Source organism: Pelophylax lessonae, assembly GCF_965119305.1.
Source record: "Pelophylax lessonae genome assembly, chromosome: 6".
NCBI lineage: Eukaryota > Metazoa > Chordata > Amphibia > Anura > Ranidae > Pelophylax > Pelophylax lessonae.
This window is the reverse complement of record NC_138773.1, coordinates 55,554,142-55,581,918: the sequence shown is the minus strand read 5'-3', so window position 1 is coordinate 55,581,918 and position 27,777 is coordinate 55,554,142. Positions and strand designations below refer to the sequence as shown.

General features: G+C 41.8%; 1 protein-coding gene across 4 annotated transcripts in view; it reads left to right on the top strand.

Annotated features, from left to right (window-relative positions):
- The window catches only part of CACNA1H (calcium voltage-gated channel subunit alpha1 H), a 742,004-nt gene that overhangs the window by 387,698 nt on the left and 326,529 nt on the right, over positions 1-27,777 (top strand). For all 4 annotated transcript variants that reach the window (XM_082260602.1, XM_082260600.1, XM_082260601.1 and 1 more), the window contains exon 4: positions 24,747-24,880. In XM_082260602.1, the coding sequence (XP_082116728.1) occupies positions 24,747-24,880 (134 nt within the window). The remainder of the gene's footprint in view (positions 1-24,746; positions 24,881-27,777) is intronic.

Sequence of the window (27,777 nt, the reverse complement as noted above, 5' to 3'; positions counted from 1 at the left end):
CCCTCTACGGCATGCTAAAATGGCATACGATAACACTGAGAGGCCACTTTAGCATGCCTTCATTTTTAAAATATCAAGTTGTTGCAGTAACTAAACTTAAAAATAGTTTTTAACGTTTTTAAACATAAAAACTAAAATTGTGATCAAGCGTAGCCCAGTTCATGACTCCCTAAATTAAAATAAATTGTTGTCACTATGTGTGAGCTAGAATTATTCTTCATAGAATTTATTTTTATGTGTGAAGGGGCAGGTCCAGTGGGGGGAAAGGGGGTGGCTTAGTAAAAGGGGGAAGGACTTTGGTGTTGTGGGTTTCAGCACATAATCAAAATTTCACCCAAGTGGACTTCCATAAAGAAACAAAATGTCAGAAATGGCATCAGCCTGGTTGCTGGGTACATTTGCTACTCCCTTTCCTCTATTTTATTTTCATTAGAATGGTTCTTTAATCACTTCCTGCACTGCTAAATAGAAAAAGTTACTATTTCAGATAGACATAAAAAATTGCACTTCTGCATGCTCCTGAAGCATACGTTTCCTGGAAAAAAATAAATTAGGTGTGAGAATAGCCCAAGGGCATGTACGATAATGTCATCTTGAATGATACCAAGTCCTAGCACCGTTCTATGGGGTCGTAGAGTTTACTTTTTATGACGCCATAAAGTGTTGGGATGAATGACGCCTATTTGTATGCACAAAACAGATTATTTTAAATGGCCGGGGTTTAGGAATGGTTCTCGGGAGACTCATTGTTGTAGCGTAGATCGCGCTTTTCGCTTACCAGCAAGTGATTAGAAACAGACAGGATGCTTCGTATTCCATCGATCACTGCAAAAACCTAGATGACTCCCCGTTTCCTCATTCGCATGTTAAAGTATATTAAAATTCAAAACTTTTTTTTATAGTTTTAGATCAGGGATAGGCAATCTAAGGCACAGGTGCTGGGGTTGGCACCCAATGTCCTTTTCAGGGAGATTGTCACATGGCTTACGAGTTGGCTTACTAGAAAATCGAAGGCCAGTGGGCCCCTGCTCCCTACAAAGTCAGGGCCTCTGCCATAGGCTGTAATTGACAACTTACTGACCTGTCAATTACAAAGCATGGCGTGCCCCTCTGCTTCCATGGCTCACCCACCTCTATGACATTTCAGAGGCCGACTGGGCGTCACTCATGTTTAGGGGCTGAACCTCCTCCGAGTACCAGCGTATGCCTGCCACTGTGGACGTTGTCATATGAAGAAGTCTGCCACCTACCCCCCTTCTTCTCCCAGTAGAACCATCAGCTGAAGCAGACATGAATGTAAAACCATTAAATTTCTGATGGTGCACGAAGTGGGATTAATCTGAGGTCAATGGTGGGCTATTATTCACTGGCATGCCAGTTGTCTCATGCTTGTAAATTGACACTTAGGGGTATAGTCATAAACATTCCAGCAGGTAAATCTTCCTGGTACCTGCATTTTAAATAACAGTCATTGATTCACCTGTAGTAAATGTTTGGCAAAAGACACATTCACTGTTTTACTCTTGTCCCCCTTAATGTGGAAAAGGTTGCTAACCAAGACCACTCCACCGGTAGGTAATGGTTGCTGATTTTTCTTCTGCCCTCTGTGTCCCATTTGTCAGTTTTCGCTTTACTTCTTGTCCCACGAAAACACCAGGATTTCAGATTAAATTTCTCCAGTTTGAAGAAAATAACTGTCACTGAAACAAGTGTCCCCATTAATGATATGTCTTATGTTCCTGTTATGGTGGTAACTCAAAATTTTGGACTTTCCCTCACCTCCATTTCTGGTGACCATGGTCACTAAAATAAAGTGAAAGCTTTAATTTATTCACTGGGAAAAAGGCATCAGTATTTGTACATGGTTGATAAATCTTCCCATCCCTATCCAAAACCAAAAGAAAAGTTTTAGCTTTAGCCTTATCAAGTAATTCAGCAACATAGTATATGAAGGAAACTTTGTAAAAATGATATTTCCCCCTGTTAAGGTTAGCAGGCCTGGGTTTATGACAAGTCAGATGACCTGGACTGGCCCAAGGTAATCATTTGGCTTAGTAGGCTTCTCAAGGCATTGCTTTTGCTCCTGACAGTGTATTCTCCATATATTCCTTTAGAAAATCTGCTAGGGAATCAGTGATATCATTGCTAGTTATTGGTGGTTTCTCTCAAACCAACTCACCACAATGACTTCAAGACAGGAAATGAGAGGAAAGGAACAGGAAGTGAGGCAAGAACATATAACACCTGTACACCATCGAACCATAATTAATTGTCCAACTGTTTTATTGAAATGACCACATCACAAACAGTGTTGGCGCAACATTTTCAGGCCACGCAGGACCTCTTCATCAGGCATGTGTTACCTGTGTCCAATGAAGATGTCCAGCATGGCCTTTGAAACATTGTACTGACTTAAGCCTCGTACACACGTACCGATCGTCGGCCGTAAATATTCGGCCGACGACCGATCGGCCGATTGTAGGCTTGTTAGTATGATGCTTCCGACAGCCGACAGCGCATTTTCGGCCGAACAGAATCTGTCGTGCAGGCATTAAAATTTTTGTTGGCCAACACCAGAACGGCCGATTGTTCGCCAGTCAGTACAGAATTCGGCCGACAATCAGCAGATTTGCAAGACTGGGCATGCTCAGAGAAGAAAAAAGACAAGGAAAGTTAACCATCACATGACATCACTTCTGCAGTCGGCTGTTGTTGGCTGACAAAATTCGTGTGCAGTCTTTTGCACTTTTCAACAGACACGACAGCCCTGGACAAAAGACGGCCGATCGTTCGGCTGACGATCAGTACGTGTGTACGGGGCTTTAGTGTTGTGATCATTCAATGAATGAAGCTTTTGGACCCCTACTTATGGATCTGTGGTATGCTGGTGACACATGTTCTTATCCATGTGCTAACACCAGATCACCTGCTGGCAGTTGCTACAGCAAGGACTTATTCTAGGCCTTATCCAGGAATGTGTGTTATAGGAATATGTTGGGTGATCTGCCCAATGGGGTCACAGACAACAGTGAAAATCTCAAAAGATCTATCCTTTCCTTATACCTTGACAGGTTATGGTGAGGTGGTGGGCACATGGAACCAAAAAGGCCTCTTTTGAACTGGTGTCAAACACATTTTTAGGTTAAGAAGTTATTCTACCACCAGGGAAACAAGACTGGTATGAAGAACTTTAGAGCCTTTTTTAAACTGGTGGTATCTACAGATCTCACTTCCATGAAACATGTTGAATAATAAGGCGTTTACTCTCCATTCACACTAGTCCGACTTGTCAGGCGACTTGGTCAGCCTGACAAGTCACGCACCATCGCGTCCCATAGTGTAGTACAGGAACGGTTCTAATAGGAGCGACACAAGTCGCTCCGACTTAGAAAAAGGGTCCTGTACTACTTCGGGGCGACCTGGAGCGACTTGCATAGACATTCATTTTATGAAGTCCGTGCAAGTCGTGCCGAAGTCGCGGTGCACGCGACTTCACAGGTCGCCCCCTAAGTCGGATCGCCGTAGTGTGAACCGAGACTTATTCCTCATTCCCTACACTAACCAAAACAAAAACAAAAAGTTTTGGCTTTACAAATACCAGAACAGGTGTATTTATTGGATTATTTCCCCTTACTATGGTTCCTGTGACAGCATTACTTTCTGTACCAAAGACAATGATCACCAGATCCAATAGCAATCAAGAATTTTCCCAGAAGGGAATTAAAATACAAAAAAAAAAAAAAAAACTTTACCTCTTCCATATCCAAAACAATGAACAAAAAGTTGGCTTTATATACACCACAAAAGGGGTTTTTATTGGAAGACTTCCCCTTACTGTGATTCCTCTGGCTTTGCTTTCTTTACCAAAGACAATGGTTACCAGGACCAATAGTAATGGTAAATTTTCCAGAGATATGCAAACTGCAAAATTATATATATATATATATATATATATATATATACAGTATATATATATATAATCCCTCTAAACCTTCCATTTATCCTTATTCTGGTTCCTCTGACAAAATCACTTTCTGTGCTAGAAGAAATGGTCACCAGAACCAATGAGGACACCTTCATGCAGAAAAAAGTGTCCAACCCTTTTACGTTTTCTTTAAAACACAAGAGTTTGGGTTTTATATACATTATATTTTTTTAAGTTAAAGTGACACTAAACAAATCCTTATTCTCCAAAAATAATCCTTACACCTCCACTGCTTAATGGTCCTGTCAATAAACCATTTTGGGAGTAAGCAGGAGAGGGTGGCTACGCTCCTACATGCAGTGGGACAACGAAGAACCAATGTAGTCACCCTCTAACAGGAAGTCAGATAACAGCAGCAAAAAAATATAGGAATTTGGACATTTGGAGGAGGCTGAGAGCAAGAGAAGGTACTTTTGAGTTAAACATACATAACAGAATAGAAAATCTATAGCTTTTCTCCAAGCTACCTTGTTTTTAATTTTCGGGCTGTAATCTTTCATATATAAAATTTCTTTGCTAATGCACGAACCAAAACTCCATCCCTAATTTTCAAAATCACATACCGGCTTTACTTGCCCCAGTCTGACATTGGGAACACATCAACAGCAGTTTCTTCTGATCCACTTAAGAAAATAATCATTGTCCTTGGACCTAAAGACCTTAAAAAAATCATGGCTTTCGTTTAGGTTTAGCTGGGACAAAGTACCTTTCTGACAGCAAAATTTCAAGTTTCACTGTATTGTAATTAGACTATCAGACTGTTTCGGGAACTCCCACTAAACGGTTCTCTTTCCAAATGTCAGCTTGAAAAAGAGGCCTGCTTGGTCATACTCCCAGGGTACATTACACTTCTAATTAAAATCAATGTGTTCCAATCTATTAACGGACATAACTAGGGTAATGTGGATTTCCTCAAAGGACTTCTTGGTAAACAAAAAAAAAATATATATATATACGTAATAAACAAAAGGCTGCACGACCGAAAATAAATGCACAAGTCTTCCTTCGGGAGGCTAAATCCATAAATCAGTCATTTAATCCATTCCTGGGTCTGCGAAGTTGAATTTGCCAGCTTGTAGCGTATAGTTACTGCTCAACGGGTCACATCCAGAGTCAATTAAGTTGTCGTCGGATCTTTGTTTCCCCCCTCCGATTGTTAACATGTTTCGTCTCCCAATGTGCTTTGATTTTTTTTTTTTCCCTTTTTTTTTTCTTTTTGGCTCCCGTCATCTAGCAGGCCAAAGCTAAATATATTTCTTGTCTGAAAACGCACACACACGACAGAGGACAAAAGGAAGTCAGGCTTTTGGCAGCCAGCTCGGCAGTTCAAATCACTCCCGAGCAGTGTTTATTGGCAGTGGCTTTCAGGAGAGATTGAAGTTCACGCGAACAGCGGTAATCATGGCCGCCATTGCGGCTAAATATTGTTATCACAACCGTATGTGAATGTTCCTTCTTAGACACGGAGCTATGGATTGGAGGGCTGCAATCTATAACTCCCAAGTAGACAAGAATAAAGGGACTCAAAGAGCTTTCATCCTTGTCCAATGTTGTGGATGATACCTTTTGTCATATGAAGAGGACCTTTCATTTTAGGATGGGATTTATGCTGCAAAGAAAAAAAATATTTTTCTGTTGGATTACAATCCCAAAAGCCGAACTCAAAACAAAACTATTTATTTCACTTTATATAGAGCCGAAAAGGGTTGGAGCCTCTGTCCAGTTTTTATTGCCTTCTGTGTTCCTGGTGGGAAGATTCCCCACTCACTCTCATCTCTCTAAAGGGGACACAGAGAGTCTCATGTTGACATGCAATCAGGCCTAAGAAGAGCTTTATTTGGCGGTCTGATTGGACATGTGTGTTCAGTTCACTTCACACTTCACTGCCCCTCACTCTAGGCCCTGGTCACATGAGCTGCCGGAGGGTGGTAAAAACAGGCGGTTGACCCTTTGTGACTTTTTGAGATGACAGGTGACACCACCTGTCGAACTTGCCCGCTCAAATCAATTGGTTTGTCCCGCAACCTCGAGCCAAATGCTTGGCTCATGGATGCAGCGAGTTAGTCCCATTGTAAATTGCCGTTCTGCAAAAAAAAGAAAAAACTCAGGAGTCAGTAGTATTTCTTCTTTACCGCCTGATAGTGGGCTGCTTAGCTGCCTTTCAAAAAGCGATCCATGGCTTTTCAGAAACTGACCAAGTGTGGACCAAGTGTGATGGGCTTTAATTCCCTTCAGCATTTTTTTTGCATTCCCACACTAGCTTATGGTAATGAAAAACCCACCTGAAGCAAGTTCAATGTAAAGGAGGTCAACCGCAGGTTCAAAGGTACCTGTGAATGAACTCTGTATGATCTAGGAAGGGTCTCAGACTGATGTCTACTAATGTCCTCAATAAAATCCCAGTTCTGGGAATTACCCAAAAATACCCTTGCATTGGGGCCCCCTGCACTGCAAGGGTTAAATACCTTATTCCTTACTCCGATAGGCTCCCTGCTCCTGTGCGACCGGTCTTCTGAAGCCTCGTCTCTCATTTGCTCCATCCAGACTAACATCATCAAGCACAATGCGGGAACAATAGTCCTGCATTGTACGTAAGAGCAGTGAGGGCCCACCCAGAGCGTCAAAGAGAAGAGGAGAGCGCGGACGCCTGCTGGATCAAGAAATAAGATATGTATTATAACTTTTTCCTGTACTGCTTAAACTTAATGAGCATTTAACCCTTGCGATCAGGAGATCTCCACTGCAAGAGTAATTTTTGAGTAATTCCTGGAGTTAAGCTTTTACTGTAAAAAAATAGTAAAAACAGGGCAGCCTTTAAACTGGTTCTGCTGGAAGAAGATGATAAAAAAAAAAGGGCCTTGTAAATGAAAAGTGATATTTAATGATCCAATGTCCCAATATTTGCTGTCTTGCAGCTACATTGGCCAAAGAACCTTCAGTATCTGACATACTTCCACGAGTATTGGTTGGCTGGTCCCCTGCTGGTCGGCTGTGGTTCCACCACCTGGCTGCTACTTTACTTCTGTGTGTTAGAAGAACTGTAGTGACATACTGATGGAACCACAGCCAGCAGCAGGGGACCAGGCAACCAACAATCTTGGAAATGTGTCTGATACCAGAGGATCTTTGAATGGCATAGCTCTGCATGAGAGCAAATTTCAGGGGCAAGGACAGTAGGTTCCTATTACAGGTTGTGTTCTTGATTTTGGTTTCATATTGAAAATATTGCCTTCCTGAACCTTATTCACCCTCCTTGCTGTATTTAAAGGTTTCAGTCGTGTCTCCCTTTTCCTTTCTTTCCTCCAGAATGTACTTATTAAGCTCCTGAAGTCGCTCTCGATATGTGTTCTTCCCCCAAACCTTTCACAATTTTTATTACCCATCTCTGAACTCGTTCTCTCTTATCAATATCTTTTTGTAAATGAGATCTCCAGAACTGTAAATTAAGACTCCAGAATTCATTTACAGTTGACCTAGCGGCCAACAGTCATTCTTTGAATGGCATAGCTTACGCATGAAAGCAAATTTCAGGGGAAGTAACGATATGACACATACATATTATTCCGCTTCTTTTACAGCATCCCACAAAAAAAAAAAAAAAAAAAACCAGGGTGACATTTCTTTTAAAGAACAATCATAAAAATTAGAAGCCTCACTACCAGAAAAAAAGAACAGGAGGACATTTCTTTAAAACCAAACATCATTAGACTGAGAAGCCCCACCACCAGCAAACTAAACCCCCCCCCCCCCAAAAAAAAAAAAAAACAAAACAGGGTGACATTTCTTTTAGAGCCGGTTCACACTACTCCGACTTGTCAGGCAATGCTGTGCAATGGAACCATTCTAATCAGAGGGACTCAAGTCGCTACGACTTAGAAAAAGGTTCCTGCACTATTTTTTGGCGAAGTCGGATCGACTTGCATTGACTTCTATTATGGGATGTAGTTTGCAAGCCGCGATGAAGTCACGCTGCACAGGCGACTTCAGAGTCAGGGTATGGTTTGCCTAATCAACTTCCAGCACACACTAAAGGGTGCTACAAGCATATGAATAAATAAATGTAAAATAAATACACAAATAAGTAAAAATCATCATAAATAGTAAATAAATACATTAATAATATGTAATAAAATAAATAAATAATTATCTAACCTTAAAAATATTAAATACATAATTAATATTATTAGTATTAATATTAATAATAATAATAATAATGTATTTATTTTGTGTTAGGGTGTTTATTTATTATTATTTTAATTATTATATTTTTTTTAGGGTTAGAGGTTAGGGTTTGGGGTTATTTGTTTATTAGTACATAGTATTACTTTTTTTGTATTTATTTTTTTATTTATGATTATTTTGATTTATTTGTGTATTTATTTTACATTTATTTATTCATTTTTTTAATGTTATTATTATTATCAATATTATTATTATTACTAATAAGACAATAAATTAAAAAAAAACAACCCTAACCTAACCTTAACTCTAATCCCTTACCCTAAAAAAATAATAATAATAAATAAATAATAATAAAATAAGAAATAAAATAAAAGCTAAAAAAAGCTGAAAAACCTAGCAACAAATGATGCAATAGATGATAGTTTTCTCTATTGGCTAATGAAAAAAAGGCAAAGCTTAAAAACACTGCATAAAAAAGCGCACAAAGATGTGCCAAAATCACGCATAAAAACACGTGGAAAAAATGCCGGAAAAACGCTCAAAGGCGCTATGCTCAGCTGTGAATGCAGCCTTCCAGAGTCCCATTTAAAACAAAACAAAAAATAAAAAATAAGGTAACGTTTACTTAAAAAAAACTAACATAAAACCTAAAAACCGCCGACAAATTAAATCTAGTGACCTGGCGGCCAACGCGGGGGAAGCACAGCAGACAGCAAGGGATGCAGGCACCCAACGTACCGTAATGAATGATCAATAGAATAAATAATCACTTTCCTACACTGGATCGTTTGTCAACATTATAAATACTTCAGACAAGCAGAAGGCAAAAACAAAACTGTAGGATCCCGCCAAACATAAGTTCTGCAGCTCAGAGCCATATTTCCGCTCGGTTAATCTAATTTACCACCCACTATTGTTTTATAACGCAGGGGAAGTTAAAATTCCAGGGAGGCTGTATATGTCATGAGGTCTTTTAGGTAATAAACACCAAATAAAGATTTTGATTGTTTGGGTATAACTGCCAAAACATGGGATTTTATGTGATCTCGCGCTGAAATAAAACAAAATATTCCGCATTGTTCAGGCGGCTTCCGACATTCTTCTTGTCGGTTATTTCATGGAAGCGAGATAAATTTGATCGGCGTTTCTGGATTTGGAAAGGAAGCTCGAGCCATTTTTATCTTTATAGAAAAACATGAAAACGAGTTTTGTGTAAATAATGTAATGTGGGATGTGTGTACATAGTTAACCCCTCCTCACCCGGCCCTGGCATCCTTTTAAGGCCTCGTGCACACAGGGTGAAAAAAAACGCCGCTCTTACAGGTGTCTGAATTTTCTTTAGCCTATAAACACACCTCTATGTTAGCCCATGTGACCATGCACGCATAGGCCTTTACAGGCATTTTAGAAGAGGAGTGTTTACAGGCTGGAAAAAAAATGCCCCACCAGAAGCTTTTGGACAGAAAAAAAAAACGCCTAAATGCATGTAAACAAATTCATATTCTGGCCAATGGAATTAACTACTTAGTGCCGGTTCACGCATATGCGATGCGGGAACCCTGCAAATCCACTGCGGGTTCCCGCATCGCACTCAACTCGCAGGCAGTTCACACTGCCATGTGCGACTCACTTGGGGTGTCAATACCAAGTTAACGACCCCCAGATTAGTTCACATATCGCAGCGCGAACTGTCAGTTCAGGCATGAATCTGATCGCATAAGTGTGAACACCCATGTGATCTGATTCTGGTGCGAACCAAAAAAAGGGTCCTGTGCGACTTTGATCTGAATACGATGCGAATTCAGCCATATAATTTGCATGTGATTTGCATAGCAGTGAGCTGCGAATCACATGCAATGCCTGACATTGCATATGTGTGAGATGGCACTTAACCGCTTGCCAACCGCCGCACGACTATTTACTGCGGCGGTCAGCCCCTCACAGGCAGAGCGACGTAGTACTACGTCGCTAGCCTGTGAGGGTCTAGGGAGCGAGCGCGGCGCCCCCCGAGGCGCGCTCCCGCACGGTCACGGACCCCCCGCGTGTGTGACCGGCGGACCCGATGTCCGCCGGTCACTTGACGATCGTCGGTGCAGAGGGAGAAAGGCAGGCGGCTAATGTAAACAAGCCGCCTGTCATTCTCCCCTGTGTATGAATGGTGATCATACGGTTCTACTATGTAGGACCGTTGATCACTGTTCATACACCTCAGGCCACAGCCAATCACAGTTAGAATCACGCCCCTAGGGACACACATAACCCCTCCCTCTCAAAAAAAGTTAACCCCTTCACTGCCAGTGTAATTTTACAGTAATAGTGCATATTTATAGCACTGATTACTGTAGAAATGTCACTGGTAACCCCAAAAGTGTCAAAAATGTCAGTCAAGGGTCCGATCTGTCCGCCGCAATATCGCAGTACCGCAAAAAAAAACGCAGATCGCCGCCATTACGCGTTAAAAAAAAAACAACAAAAATGACAAAAATCTTTCCCTTTGTTAGTAAACGCGATAACTTTTGCGCAAACCACTCAAAATACGCATTTTGCGATTTTTTTTTTTTTTTTTTTTTACCAAACATATGTAGCATAAAACAAATTGGCCGAAAATGTTAAAAAATTTTGATTTTTACATTTTTTTTTTTTGGGGAATTTCATATAAAAAAAATTGAAAAATATTGTTATTTTTGCAAAATCGACGCTCTTTTTTTTGTTTATAGCGTAAAAAGCAAAAATCACACAGGTGATCAAATACCACCAAAAGAAAGCTCTGTTTGTGGGAAAAAAAGGACGTCCAATTCTTTTAGGTACAGCGTCGCACGACCGTGCAATTGTCCGTTAAAGTCACGCAGTGCCGAATCGCAAAAAAACCCCTGGTCGGAATGGGGGTAAAATCTTCCGGGGCTTAAGTGGTTAAGGAACAGGCTTATTTCTGACACTTGTTGTTTAGAAGTTAAAATCAGTATTTTTTGCTAGAAAATTACTTAGAACCTCAAAACATTATATACGGACTAAGACTGGGGTGCCATTAAATCCATGTGCGTGTAAAGGCAGGCGTCCCAATACTTTTGACAATATAGTGTACATCAAAACACATCCAGATATTTTCTGTAAACTGCATGCACCTCGCTCCACAGAAAATGAAAGGGCCAGTCCAGCCCAGAAGTGAGATTTCAGTTTTAGGTGGATTGTGGTGGGCCGTGTCACCCGATGTCTTGGGGAAATCTTCCGCTGTATTTTCCCAGCACCGTTCTCTCTTACCTTACAAGTCTCACTCCTGTTGCTTCTAGTTAGTATCAATGTGTTTTATTCTAAGGAATGACATAACTGGGCTGCTGCAGAATTCCTCAACGGACCCACTGAGAAACAAACAAAATTCATATTTAAAACAATGCCCGTGCTGCCGACAGTAAATAAACCAAGATTTGTCAGGCGCCGAGATTTATAAATCTGTCATTTCATTTGTTCCCAGGGTTTCCATGCTTCCGTCACATAGAATCAGGAAATGTGCGATCCATTTATTGATTTTTTTTTTTTATATACATGAAAAATAAATCAGCTTGATTACCATCTTATTAGTCAGTGTTAATGTCCTTAAAATTATATTTCTAAGGGGTAAAAATATTTGCAGAGGTATTCATCCCATGAAATTGTATGGCCATTATTTTATTGCAACAGAGACGAAAAAACAAAATTATTCAAAAAACACATACTGGGTCCTCACAAAGGGGGGTTTTTAAGGTAATTCAAACTAATTTATATAAAAAATATAAATTTATTAATGAAATGTATTAGAAAAAATAAATTTAATTAATACAATGTCTATTTTTATATACATTTGTTTGGTTTGCCTTAACAATCCCCCATTTTGAGGACCCAGTATGTGTTTTATGACTTATTCAGGGATGATGGCAATCACACCTTCAGCCACCTAGTTACTATTATTATTAGACTGTTTTCTCTCCAGGTCAAATGTTATCCATTCATTAAAAAAAGTGGATCAGGGAAATACTGCCCTATTGCCCTTAGATGGCTCTGATGAAAGGAATACTTATTTGTTATGACTGTCAGCACCATCTAGTGGTCATAATGCTAATATCACTATTTCCTGAGTCATTCTATTCTGTATAAATGAATAACATTAAACCTGGAGGGAAAATAACCTAATAACATTGGATTTTGCCTCCATTCACATAGAACGAATGTGCGTGCAGTTTCACAAGACAAATAGCTCTGTTATAATTTTTATAAATATACCCCTATGTGTTATTTGTAACGCAGCCTCTGCTGTTCAGGAGTAAGGGGGACCTCAAAAACACCCTGGGGGGCAGGAACCAAGAGGCCATATTGGACCCCCAGAAGCTATAAATAGCCCCTGATGGGCCATTTTGGCATTCCCTGCAGTGTGGGAAGTACTCAGATAGGGGCAGGTCAGGTGCATAGAGGCTAGGAAGATATAAGCCTTATACAGTAATCCCCCGCTCCATCGCGGTTCAGTTTTTGCGGTCCCGGTAATTCGCGTTTTTTTTTTGTAATGTTATTTTACTATATAAATCATTAAAATTTAAATATTTTTGTGTTTTCCATAGCTCTTGCTATGTCTCTCAGTATCTTTTATGTGTTTAAATGAGTTTCTATTGTTTTAAAATTGTGTTTAAAGACCTTAAAATGCTTTTACACGTACAGTGACAGTAAAATAAACATGCCTACAATGCATTTTAATAGGGTTTCTCTATTTCGCGGAATTTCACTTTTCGCGGCTGGATCCGGAACGTAACCCCCCGCAATGGAGGGGGGTTTACTGTACAGGGAAAGGTTTCTGAGTTGTAGGGACTTGGAGTATAGGGAAGAACTGAGTTTCCCAACTGGCATCTAGATTGGTGCATCCCTGCACCCTACACCCCCAGCACATCACCTTCTTTGAAGGCCCAATGTAAGTTTAAGGGGCACTCCTTGGGCACGCTTCGGTCTCAGTAACAGCATTTTTCAGGACAGGTAGAAACTAAAGCTCTCTGATGGGGGACACAGATAGCAATAAACACTCAGTAAGGGTTCTAACCCATCACAGCTGCATCAAAAGCCAAAACAAAAAAGTTTGACCTTAGTTTACCCCTACAGAAAAAATGAAAAGGTGAACTATGGTCCCTTTCACGCGGGCCAGATCCATCTTTGGAGGTCTGCTGATCGTATGGCAGGTCCATGTCCACTGCGCTTATGCAGAGCAGACGAGGACACAGCCCGCTCTGCTCTATGGGGGGTCGGATGTAAGTGGACTGGCTATCCATTTACATCCAACTGCCCATAAAGGGAGAATGGAGGATCTGATCGGGTCTGCCTGAAAAACAGACAGACAAACCTAATCGAACCTCTTTTGTGAAAGAGGCCTAAGACTGTACACCTTCCCCGCCCCTTGGTCCCTGCTGTACTTACCTCCAGGGTTGCCTAGCTGTCAGCAACCCCCAAAGCTGGTCCAGCAGTCCGGGGATTTGAAATTCCTGCTCTCTTCCATGCAGCAGTTCCGGGATTAACCAGATCAGTTGACTGTGATGGCGCTGACCAATTAGAGTTGATCTGGTCCAAGGGCAAACTTTTTGGATTAGTTTTGGATGGAGTGGAGAAGGATTTAATCCCCTGTCAGTTTTTATTGTTGTATGTGCCCCCACTAGGGATATCCACCCAGTGCTGGGACAAGGTCATCTAGAACCGAGGATGAACATGCCAAATTGCCCCCCCCCCCCCCCACCATGAGCAGTATGTGTCCTTAAAAATCCCCCCCCCCCCCAAAAAAAAATTAAGCACTAATCTGCTTGCTTCCCATACAAAACTGCATTCTACTGAAATCCCCCCTCCCCCCAAAAAAAAATCCCCTTCTTAGTACAAATCCTCAACCCCTCAAATTTCCCCTCTGAGCATAAATTCTTTCCCCCCGCTCCAAATCCCTTCCCCAGCACAATTTCTCCCCAATTCCCCAACCTAACACAAATCCCCCCCCCCCCCCAGATTTCGCCTCCTAGCAAAAATATCCCAATAATCCCTGCAAGCACAAATCCCCCCCAAAAAAAAAAGATTACCCTCTTAGCGCAAATCCCCTACAATATTTCCTTCTCTAGCACAACCCCCTCCCCCCCCCCCCCCAAAATTCCCCCTTCTAGCACAAATCTTCTTCCCCCATCCCCCTCCCAACACAAATCCCCTTAAATCACCACTCCCCAAATTTCTCCTCCTAGAACAATTCATATCCCCTGCCACTCCCCAAATTCCCCCTCATAACACAGATCACCTCCCCCCAACCTCTTTGTGGTGCCCCCCCCCCACCTCACATGATACCACAGTGCCCAGGGCAGCCGCCCCCCCCCTGCCTACCGCTTTCACGGCCCTGTATCCACCCTTTCTATTTGTCCTGCTTACTGTTATCTCCGAAAGTGATATAAAATCCCACATGCTGGGTTGTCACAAGAACAGGAAGAGAGGGAAGAACTTCCAACGGGGACACTTGTCATGACTGTAAATGTAGAGTTATGCCTTAAAGCGGAGTTTCACCCAAAAGTGGAACTTCTGCTCATCTGCTTCCTACCCCCCCCCCCCCCGGTGCCAAATTTGGCAACTTTCAAGTGGGAGGGGGGGAAAGGTACCTGTTTTTACCAGGTACCTTTCCCCACTTCCGGGAGACGGCGCCGCGGCCGCAAGGCTTCATTGCTGGTTTCCCTGGACAGGTAAGTGTCCTTATATTAAAAGTCAGCAGCTACAGGATTTGTAGTTGATGACTTTTCATTTGTTTCCCCAGCTGGAACACCTCTTTAATGTTATATATTGGAATGTCTCTTTATCTCTTTGAATTGTTTTTTGTTGAAATTGCAGAAACTAGTTTAGCTGCTCAGATCATAGACATACTACAACATAATAACGCACCCCTTTTGATTGCTCAATTCCATGGTGCAGGATAGGACATAGTGGACAGCAGTTCACATTACAGGAATTAAAAAGGAGATTTTGGATATAGACTTTAACCACTTCTGGACCGGAAGATTTTCCCCCTTAATGACCAGGCCATATTTTGCAATTCGGCACCACGTTACTTTAATGGACAATTGCACGCTCATGTGACGCTGTACCTAAATAAAATTGATGTCCTTTTTTCCCCACAAATAGAACTTTCTTTTGGTGGTATTTGATCACCTCTGTGATTTTTTTTTTTTTTGCGCTATAAACAAAAAAAATTCTGAAAAAAAAAAACAATATTTTTCACATTCTGCTATATAACATTCCCAAAAAAAAAAAAAGTAAAAATCACAATTTTTTAACATTTTAGGCCAATTTGTTTTCTGCTACATATTTTTGGTAAAAAACAAAATCGCAATAAGTGTATTTTGATTGGTTTGCGCAAAAGTTATCGCGTCTACAAACTACAGGAAAGATTTATGTCATTTTTATTGGTTTTTTTTTGCTAGTAATGGCGGCGATCTGCGATTTTTAGCGGGACTGCGACATTGCAGACAGATTGAACCCCTAACTGACATTGTTGACACTTTTGGGGGGGACCAGTGACATTACTACAGTAATCAGTGCTAAAAATATGCAATGTAACTGTAATAATGACACTAACAGGGAAGGGGTTAACACTGTGGGTGATCAAGGGGTTAAATGTGAGCCTAGGGGAGTGATTCTAACTGTATGGGGGCGTGGCTTGTGAAATGATCACAGAGACCTGTGATCCTATATAGAAGGATCACAGGCACTCTGTGATCATTCCAGAGAGAAGAACGGTCAGCTGTGTTTACAACAGCTGACCGTTCTTCTCTCACAGCGGGGAACGATCGTGGGTGTCAGGCAGCAATTGGAGCCGACTGTCCCATGCATCGGAGTCCCCACTGCTGAGTGGGGGTGGGAGCGCGCCGCCAGCGGCGCAATCTCGCCCCCTAGCTGCAGCCGTGCGACCGACGTAGCCCTACTGATGCAGTGGGCGGTTCCGGAACCGGTTAAAGACAGAGTAACTGATCATCATACAGTATGCCTTAGAAATAACTTAACTGTCCAAAATCATGGCCAGCATGACCACTTGCCACCACCGCAGGGACCCTTCCAGGAATTACAGGTAGATTTCACCCACAAGCCAAAGGAAGGCAAGGAAAATATTTGTCCATCAACAGTATGAACTTAATCAGCCTGTCAATGACAGCCAGATTTATTCTTTTTGGAGAGATTTCCTCTCACTTCCTGTTTTGATTTTTGGACAGGAAGTGAAGGAAAATCCCCCACTATGGACACAGATGGGAAAAAACAGGTTACAACCCTTCATTACTATCTAAAATGAAAACAAAAAGCAAAAACCTTTGCCTTTAGTTCTACTTTAATGTCTGTGTAGGCCTTACTTCAACCCTCCCTTCCATGGGGGGAAGAAATTGTCCTCTGCACGCCTCACTTCCTGAATATTCTCTGGGTAACCCTATGCCCATTCTAATAAATTCATGTAGACATTTAAGACGCATTTTGTTCCTCATGACTGCTTGTGTTCAAGGTCCGCTTATTTCCCTGGGACACCCGGGGCATAAAATAATGGGAATTTATTGTAACAAGCTGTGATGTATTGATTGCCTATAATTTGCTATAAACAAGAAATAATGCCTAAGGTAAGCACGGACCTCCTCATACAGCTATTCCACGGGGCATTCTCTCCCATTAAAATTGATATGATGGAATTTGTATGCGCAGTGGACGTATGTATTTGTTTACTAATGTGTTCATGAGAGATAGGATGGTGTATCTGTTTTACCTTGCTTGCCCCTCGCTGCTTATCCAAAAACCGCACCGCCGCATCATTCACTGCTACGGCCCGGGGCAGAGGAGCCCATTGGCTTTATATGGAGACATTTCACCCATTCTACATAAAGGAGGGGTGGCTGAAACAGATTAATGGCCCACATCATCCAAAAATGACATCTCAATGTTTGACAGATGATGTGGAGTTTAACCATTATAGGACCAGCCAGCTGCAGGTCGGCACACTCACTGTTCTGACAAGCTGTTCTGTACTGGCACGTGCACAATGCCTACATTCCCACTGTCATTAAATAACATGTTGGTGGCATGGGGGGCTTGCATGTCCTCCAACAAAGTTTTATAGTAATGAACCATTGTAGTCACTGTTGAGACCACCATACCAGGCCTCACACCAGAAGGCCACTGGCCAACAGACCTGTTCACCTTCCGGGGACACCTGTCATAGAGACAAGGCTTTTTTTCTCAGAGAAAAGGTGCAGGAACTCCCCTTTCTAAGTTACTTTGTGTCTCCGCCGCCTACCCACCTTCAAGCACTAACCCTTGGTTCCATCCCTACCCACCTCTGAGCACCGACACTTGGATCCACCCCCTACCCAGCTTCCAGTACAGCCCCTTTTAGAGAATATAGAGCCAAGTATAATTTTGTAGTGGAATGTATGGAATTTGGTTATGATAACAACAAAAGCAATAAAATTGATCCCCCACAGCCAGCAGCAATATACCCCCAGCAGCAATAGACCCCCAGCAGCAGCAAAAGATCTCCCAGCAGCCAGCATCAATAGACTCTCTAGCAGCCAGTCTAGCAGTAGACCCCCTCCCCAAACAGTAGATCCCTTCCAGAAACAATTAACCCACAGTATCAAAAGATTTTCCACCAGCAACAATAGATTGCCATCCAAAAATAGATCCCCTCCAGCATCAATAGATCCAGCATCAGTAGACCCTCTAGCACCCCTTGCCATGGCATACATTCAGTGCTAGAGGTGCCGGAACTGCGTTCCCCCGCGTTCCCGCTGAAAAAAAGCCCTGCATAGAGACATTAGGAGGACGACAGTGCAGAACACCAAATATCCTCCATTTCTTAAACTATACAGTACACTGCTTGAAGGTATGGAGGGAGGCCACTGAACACTTTGTGAAGCCCTTGCACATTCTTGGTCAAGGCCTGACCCTTGGAAAGCTCTGTTCTGCAGTGGGCCCTAAGGTAGGGTCCCAACCACTGGAAAGGGTGGACCAAATATTCTTCAAATCCACCACTCCAACTTCCATCACCAGCCACCACCGCTCCCTCTCCTGAATTGGCTGCACTTCCTTCCTTATGTACAGTGGTGAGAAAAAGTATGTGAACTCTTTGGAATTACCTGATTTCCTGCAGTAATTTGCCATAAAATATGAACTGCTCCTCATCTAAGTCACAACAATAGACAAACACAATGTGCTTAAGCTGATAACACTAAAAAAAAAACCGAATTTCTCATATCTTTATTGAACACACCCATTAAACATTCATAGTGCTGGAGGAAAAAGTAAGTAAACCCTTGTAGTTAATAGCTAGTCGAACCACATTTGGCAATAATGACTTCAAGCAAGTGCTTTCGGTAGCTCTGCACAATGTGTAGGAGGAAATTTTGACCATTCTTCTTTACAAAACTGCATCAGCTCAGACACATTTGTAGGATGTCTGGTGTGAACGTCTCTCTTGAAGTCATTTAAAACGAAAAGGAAACCCCCAATGGGACTTTGAAGGCAGAATGAGATAATAGAAGTATAAAATGTAAGCATTTATTTAACATATAAAATATAAAATTTACAGAAACATATTAGTAAAAGTTATAGACCATTTAGTACATACAGTATACAGGTGTACCATGACATCGGCCAGGGGAGCCATATTTGCTAAGGGATGTGGGTATCCAGCCTCCAAACTAGGTTCCCACTGACGTGACTAGTCCAACATGTTTCGGAACTTTAAATTCTTTCTTCAAGGGAAAAACTAGGAACACGGTACTTAGGTCTAAGAATCCAAAAAATGTATGTCAATACATGTAGATGACATAAAACATATCATAATAAACAGAATCCATATCATGGTCATCATCATGGCATACAGTATATACTGCTGTATACTCCCGTAGATAGATTAGGTCAAACAACTGCACTTGTTCTCCAGAATGGATGCCTCACTGTCAGACATACAGGTATTGTAACCCCATGGGAGAGGGCCGTATGTATAAAGGCCAGACATTACTGGAAATTTAGAAGAGCAAGGGTATGCTCCACAGTTCTGTTATGCTGTACACCCACAAGGATCAACAGAGGGGGAGCCTGTCCTAGTAAGACAATGATAGTGATGAGGGTAGTTAGGGTAATTGAGTATATAGTTATTCAATAAAAAGGGAGTATAGATGAAAACAGTGGATAGGGGACTCCCAATAGAACCCAGCATATAATGCTGGGTCCATTTAGAATTGTCAACAAACAATGCAGAAAGTCATTTAAAAGCCTCTCTATGGGATTAAGTTCTGGGCTCAGATTGGGCCACTCCAAAAGGTGCATTTTCAACTTAAGCACATTGTGTTTGTCTATTGTTGTGACTTAGATGAGGATCAGATTGCATTTTATGGCAAAATACTGCATAAAACCAGTTAATTCCAATGGGGTCACATACTTTTTCTTGCAACTGTAGATGTTCGGTTCTATAGGCTCCGCTGAAGTCGCGCTGCACGGGGTGGCTTCAGAGTTGGGCGACTTTGAATTCCCCCAGCCTAACACCGCATTCACACTGCAGTGGCACGACTTTGGGGGCGACCTGTGAAGTCGCGTGCAGCGCGACTTGCACGGACTTCATAAAATGCAAGTCTATGCAAGTCGCTCCAGGTTGCCCCGATGTAGTACAGGACCCTTTTTCTAAGTCGGAGCGACTTGTGTCGCTCCTATTAGAACCGTTCCTGTGCCACACAATGGACTGCGACGGTGCACGACTTGTCAGGCTGACCAAGTCGCCTGACAAGTCGTACTAGTGTGAATGGAGTCTTAAAGTGCATGGCTTGGAATATGCATAAAAACATCATCATGTTTCAAAAACCATAACAAAGCAAAAACAACCATTAAGGCCCCTTTCACACTTTTGCGACGCGATTTTGACGTGACTTTGCCGCGATTTTGAGCAAGGGCTCAGGGCTATATACCTCAAAATGCATTAAAATCGTGCCAAAGTAGTGCAGGAACTACTTAGAAGTCGGTGCGACTTCAAAACGCACTGATATGAATGGGGCTCATTGAAAATAATGGAAAACGACTTGTCATGCGATTTTGCGGTCCAAGATCGCGGGACAAGTCGCACTAGTGTGAAAGGGGCCTTAATGAAAAGAGAAAAAAAGTGAAGGAAAGGCTTTAAATGTACACCTGTCAATATTCAACCTTACAGCAGATACTAAACTTTACACAATACAATTTTGTAGGTTTGCTTTCTGAAACACTTCCCCTTTAACCTGGGTACCCATGGTATGTAAATTTTGACTTTTATAAAAGTCAAAGCTGAGGATCACGCCCACTGGAGGAAATAATGCAATGAGGGGCCTAGGAAACTTAGTGGGAGTTTTCATTTGGACTCCATGCTGCCCTAGACACACTTGATGATGACTTTTTTTGACAATGTTATAAAAAGTTTGTGATAAAACAATGTGCTTACATGCTTTGTTGGCAGCATGGGCTCTGCTTTATATTCACAGCTACTGTAGAGACCACCAAACAAGAGATGTGTTCATGAACTGTATAGAATCTTCTGACTCCTTTGCACATTTCCTGTGTTCCCCGTCCCCCTACAGTTCTGGGAATTAAGCCACAAATATCCATAGGTGACCATAATGCAATAAGCTGTTATTGGATGATGCCCCTCTAATCCAGCCATCCTAGGCACTGGCCCATGAGGCCCCTGAGGTCCATATAGTCCTTCCAGGTGGTGCCTAGTCTCTCCTGTAAAGGCTAGCTTAACAAGTGTGCCCTAGTGACAGGTTTGCTTTAATATGTAGCCCCTGTTGTGAAGTCCCGGTCCTTGTTCTTTGTACATGTTTTATAGTCTAAACCAGGTTTATTTACAAGGAATTAGGGCATGCCGAATATGACTACTGACTCCCACATCCATTTAGTACGCTCCTAATGAGTCATAATAATCAAGGAGCAACTAAACCCACCAACCGTATGAAGAAAACAAGATATAGAAAAAAAAGGCTCATCATTTATTGTATCTAATCCAAAAACAAAGGATAACCCAATGTAATTTCTAAAAATAGCAACTCTTTCCATGACAAAATTCCATTTTATGGTGCGCTCCCATAACTGTGTACCTTTTTTTTTTTCTTTCACCATTCTTATGACTTTTTTTCTGTTTTGTTTGTCATCTGTGTGTGTTTCAACATTTTTATATTATGGGGTATATTTAAAAAAATATGCATGGCTATTCACCGAACAGGGGCAAATGTAATGTTACTATGCTATTTTCTCTCCAGGTCGAATTATTCATTTCTACAGAAGAGAGCAAATAATGGAAGATACCGCAATATGGCCATTAGATGGCGCTCATTATCATCAGAAATAAGGACTTACTATGATCATTAGCTCCATCAAGTGGCTATAATGTGACATTTTCTTGATTCACTCTAGTCTATGTATTTGAATGAAATTAAACATGGAGAGAAAATGGCTTAATAACATTTGTTTTTGCCCCCAGTTGCATAGAATGAATGAACATGCAGTTTCACAGGACAAATAGCTCTGCAAATTTTTCATAAATACACCCCTGTGTAACTCAGTGTCACAATTGTACAAACCAGACTTTCAGAAGCTGCAGAAAGTGCAGGTAAAAAAGTGCTGGAATGAGGATGGATAAAAAAGTAACTGGTGATACATATGTGTAGTGGCTTTCTATATAATTTATTGATGTATTCTTTTATTTACGTATTGGATATAGAAGATTTTTATTTTATTGATTTGTTTTGGTCAGATAAATATGAAAAATTGCATAGTAACAATTTGCATTCTTATTTTTATCCAGCAGGAAGAGCTTTAGACTTTCTTTTTTTCCTCTGCCCTGTTTTCGTGGTCTGTTTACAGAGCTCAATAGCTCAAGCAGTAATTTGATTTAGAGAAATGACTCTTCCCTTATCGGGAGCTCTTTGAGTTGTGTTGGATTAGCGGTACTTCCTAAAAATTTTGGGCTGGTAAAGGAAGCTCGAAAAAGTTGATAGAATGTGTAGAGCACCAATGAAAGATCTGAGAAGTCAAACATTCTGTATATAATAAAACCATTCACTTTGGACAATTCTTTTCTCAGATTTTTTACCAGTGCTACACACCTTACTGTATAATGTAAGACTAGATTCACATCCATGTGATTGTAGTAATGTGTATTACTAGAACATACTTTATTGTTCTGTATATGAGCGCTACTACTTATTCTGAATGGCAATTCATTGGCTTTATCCGGTATAAGCAAATACACCTGTACAGATGTGAATGCTTTGTGAGTTGTGGTGCCCTGTATTGCCCAAATATAGCACAGGTGGGTATTTTTGTGCATTGAGGCTTTTTAAGGACCTAAAGTGAGTGAGGCTGAATTATTCAGAGCTGTGAATTACCCTTTATTGGACAGCTCAGTGAGATTTCAATCAAACAAAGCAAGCTTCAAGGGAGGCAGTTTTTGTCTTGCTGTCCACAGTGCTTTGGGAGGCCTTTATCATGTATTAACTGTTTGTGTAACAAAATTTGTGAAACAAAAAAGTTTTTAAATAATCCTGTAAGAAACACTTGAATTTAAAAGTGCATCTAAAGCCAAAATATTTTTTGTTTTTGATTGACCAGAGCAGTGGTCTCCAAACTGCGGCCCTAGGGCCAGATGTGGCCCTTTGCTTGCCTTTATCTGACCTTTGAGGCATTATTCCTGCCACTGATACCAACAATGGGGCATAATTCCTTCTACTGACACCAATGATGGGGCATAATTACTTCCACTGACACCAACAACGGGGCATAATTCCTTCCACTAACATCAATGATGGGGCATAATTCCTTCCACTGACACCAATGATGGGGCATAATTCCTTCCACTGACACCATAGGTGGGGGCATAATTTCTAACACTGACATCAAAGATGGAGCATAGTTCCTTCCACTGACACCAACGATGGGGCATAATTCCTTCCACTGACACCAACGATGGGGCATAGTTCCTTCCACTGACACCAACGATGGGGCATAGTTCCTTCCACTGACACCAACGATGGGGCATAGTTCCTTCTACTGACACCAACTATGGGGCCTAATTACTTCCACTGACCCCAACAATGGGGCATAGTTCCTTCCACTGACACCAACGATGGGGCATAGTTCCCTCCACTGACATCAACGATGGGGCATAATTCCTTCCACTGACCCCAATGATGGGGCATAATTCCTGCCACTGATATCAACAATGGGGCATAATTCCTTCCACTGACACCAACAATGGGGCATAATTATTTCCACTGACACCAACGATGGGGCAGAATTACTTCCACTGACCCCAATGATGGGGCATAATTCCTGCCACTGACACCAACAATGGGGCATAATTATTTCCACTGACACCAACGATGGGGCATAATTCCTTCCACTGACACCAATGATGAGGCATAATTCCTTCCACTGACACCAATGATGGGGCATAGTTCCCTCCACTGACACCAACGATGAGGCATAATTCCTTCCAATGACAATAAAAAATGGGGCACTATTCCTCCCACTGACACCAACTATTTTTTCCCCTAATTCCAAAGATCGGGCATTGTTTACTCCCATTTGGCACTGTCCAGCCCCCCTAAAGTCTGAAAAACTTTAAACTGGCCCTTTCTTTGGAAAGTTTGGAGACCCCCGGACTAGGGAATGGTTAACCCCTGTCATTTTTTTAATAATTGTTTTTACCATCAAAGTCTCATTTGGGAGATTTCCCTTTCCTTCTTATCCTGTCCTGCTGAAACAAAAGCAAGTGGGGGAAATCTCTCCAAAATAGATAAATCCCTCTAAGGCTAGGTTCACACTTAGCATCTCTTCAATTTGCGGTTTAGCGCGCTTTTTCTTTGCTAATTTTTCATTTATTTTCATGCTACAAGCATTGGGCAACCTATTCATTTCAATGGACTGCCCTACGTTCAACAAGCACAGCAAAGAATCTCCTGTACTTTTTTTTTAGCATTGAGCTTCACACAATTTGGAACTGCACATTTTTAACCGCACATTTTGGTGCATTTGTGGCACATCTGCTTGCCAAGTTTAAGGTGCCATTAACAATGACTGGCACTGAGAGCGCAATACGCATGCAAAATTGCATGCTCTATTCAGGCATTAGGTGTGAACGGAGCCTTGGACAGTTGTCACCAAAACCAGTGCCTCCGCTGGAAGATTTTCCTTCTACTCCTGTTTCAGTGGTGACCTAAAATGTTGGCAGTGTTCACCAGGACAAATAAAGAGTTTGAATCATCCCAGAGAGGACACTGAGGTTCTAACCCTTCCCTACGCTATCCACAATTTACAAAAGAAAAAAAAATTGCTATAGATACACTTTAAAAAAAAAATATTTTATAAATTTTTTTAATTAAAAAAGGGCTTACAATATAAAACTGAAAAACAATTTGTGCATTTGCAATGATACAAATCATTATTATTGATGCCTTTTAGGGTCACTGGGTGTATTTTGTTTGAGAAAAGCCATTGCTCAAAGTATAAATAAAATTGGCTGCAATAAGGGTGTTTCTTCTCTTTTCTGCTCCAGGCATTTGATGGCTTCATCTTCGCTTTCTTCGCTGTGGAAATGGTCATTAAGATGATCGCGTTGGGCATCTTTGGGCAGAAGTGTTACCTGGGAGATACTTGGAACAGGCTGGATTTTTTCATCGTCATGGCTGGGTGAGTGGTAAATGATGTCCTCGGGGACTGACTTACAACACTTGTGTTCAGGATTGCCTCTACGTTCCTAGTCCAATTACCAGAATGTTCCTTCATCAGATCATTTCCTGGAGGGGTTTGTGTGATACAAGTTCATTAAAGGGGTGTTCCCCCTTCAACTGACTTTAATCTGTTGGCTTTTACAAACCTTTTCTACTAAATGTATTATATAGTATTTTTAGCATAGGTTTTTTTTTCGTTCTTTTTTTTTTTTTTACGCAATGAAGTGTTGGTGATCCATATGAGCAGGGCTTGTTTTCTCAAAGAATAGGTGCAGGTACTCTCTCCACCTTCTCTTACCTCTGAGCATCATCCCTTGTCTTCACCCCCTATCCACCTCCTACTGCCACTCCTTTTAGAGATAAACATAAAATGTTGGCGCACAGGTAAAACCAATAGTAAACTGTATGAAAGAGAGTAAGTCCCCGTTCACACTGTGGCGACCTGTGAGGCGACCTGGTCGCCTCACAGGTCGCCTTCCATAGGGAAGCTGCGGACCCGTTCTAATAGGAGCGACACAAGTCGCTCCGACTTAGAAAAAGGGTCCGGAGCTTCTTTGGGGCGACCCGGAGCGACCGTCATAGACTTCAATGTAAAGAAGTCCGTGCCGGCCACTCCGAGGTCGCGGCGGGCTGCTCGCACCGCGACCTCGGAGGTCGCCCCGGGAAGTCGGATCGCCCCAGTGTGAACGGGGCCTAAATCCAAATGTAAATAAAGTCTGTGATTGTTCCAAAGAATCAAATGAGAGTCAATAAAAGCTTCTCCTCTGGAGTGAAGCCAACTCAATGATCCATATAAGACTAAAGAAACAGGAGAGCGCCTCTAAGTGCAATATTGTTTACATATGGGGCAAATTGCAAATTAAAAACTCACATAAAAGAATTACATAGTTACATAGTTAGTCAGGTTGAAAAAATACACAAGTCAATCTGGCTCAACCAATAAAAAAAAAAAAAAAAAAACAGTAAAGAAAACCCAACCATACAATCCCATATACACAATCCTATACCCGCAGGTAATCCAGAGGAAGGCGAAAAAACCCCAGCAAAGCATGATCCAATTTGCTTCAGCAGGGGAAATATTCCGTCCTGATCCCCCGAGAGGCAATCGGATATTCCCTGGATCAACTCGACCTATAAATATTAGTACCCAGTTATATTATGTACACCTAGGAAAGAATCCAGGCCTTTTTAAAGCAATCTAGTGAGCTAGCCAGAACCACCTCTGGAAGGAGTCTATTATTACACATTTTCACAGCTCTTACGGTGAAGGAACCTTTCCATATTTGGAGACTAAATTTGTTTTCCTCTAGACGTAAAGAGTGCCCCCTTGTCCTCTTTGTTGACCTTAAAGTGAATAGCTCAACACCAAGTTCACTTTATGGACCCCTTATGTATGTATACATGTTGATCATATCCCCTCTTAATCTCCTCTTCTCAAGAGAGAATAAATTCAGTTCCTCTAATCTTTCCTCATAGCTGAGCTCTTCCATGCCTCTTATCAGTTTGGTTGCCCTTCTCTGCACTTTCTCCAGTTCCCCGATATCCTTTTTGAGAACTGGTGCCCAAAACTGAACTGCATATTCCAGATGAGGTCTTACTAATGATCTGTACAGGGGCAAAATGATATCTCTCTCTCTGGAGTCCATGCCTCTGTTAATATAAGATCAGAGGTAGAAAGGTAAAGCTCGTCTGAGGTGAGACTGCTTCAGCAGCGGGGAAAACCAGGCGTCCGAGCTGTGGGATGGAGCCTTGCCTTCCTCCCACTCTGCATAGGTGGCTCCTCACATGAATAAACAGTCTAGGGATGTTGTTTGTTTTACTGTTTATTGGTAATTTGGGATAGAAGAAGGGAATAGTGGGATACTCCAATTGAACTATTCACATTGAGGACCTCTATCTTCAGAACTCCACTTGGAAATATGGAACAGCCAGGCTGTTAACAAAAGTGTGGATGGGATTAAGTCTCTTGCTCTCCTTGCTCTCTAAGAAGATGACTTGATGGACGATAATCTATCTTCAGGACACTCTCACTAGCATCCTCTTTCCCGCTGACACCCGTCCACTGACTATCCTAGGAGCAGGGGTGGTCCCCTCAGGTCAGGCCCCTTGACACGACTTTCTGTACTCACTGTACTGCAGAGACAGATCCTCCAGTGTCTCCCCTCTCAGTCAGCTTCTCTGGACCTCCGGGTTCAGCTCCTCACTGCTACTCTTCTGGCCCTCAGGATGACTCCCTGAGGCCGCTTGGCACCTCTACAGAGGAGGAGGCAGCCGCCCCCCTCCCTCTGGGACTCTGCTCTCCAACGAAAGACCTCGAACACATGTGCTCCTTGCTTTTATACAGTATCCCAACATGCACCAAGGTAACTTTCCCTCTGCCAATCATCAGGACTGTATAAAAAGCCCATGCACCCATTTGTCAGGTTTCTCCCCACTGTCCAACATGCCTCCCTATTGGACCAGTGTGAAACACTCTCTAGACAGAATGAGTTGCACTCTGAACATAATGAACAGACCTCACTAACAGATCCTGCTCTCTGGCAGGCAGAGAACAATATAGAATTACCTGCAGTCCCTCTGGTAGGCAGACAGAGCTCAAACTATACTCTCTCACTAGTACCTACCTAGGAGGGTGCTACATAGGGATGAATTAATAAATATGGAGCTGCATTATTTTGCGTCTTTATAACTGCCTAGAGCTCAACTTTAAAAAATATATATTTTTTTCATATGACTGGTTCTCTTTAAGGACCAGAAATACAGATCCCAGTCCTTTTTTTAATGTATCGCTTTTCCTCCGGTTTTGACACAGGAACACATTTAGAAAACAGATTTCACGCTGTATAAAGTCTTTTT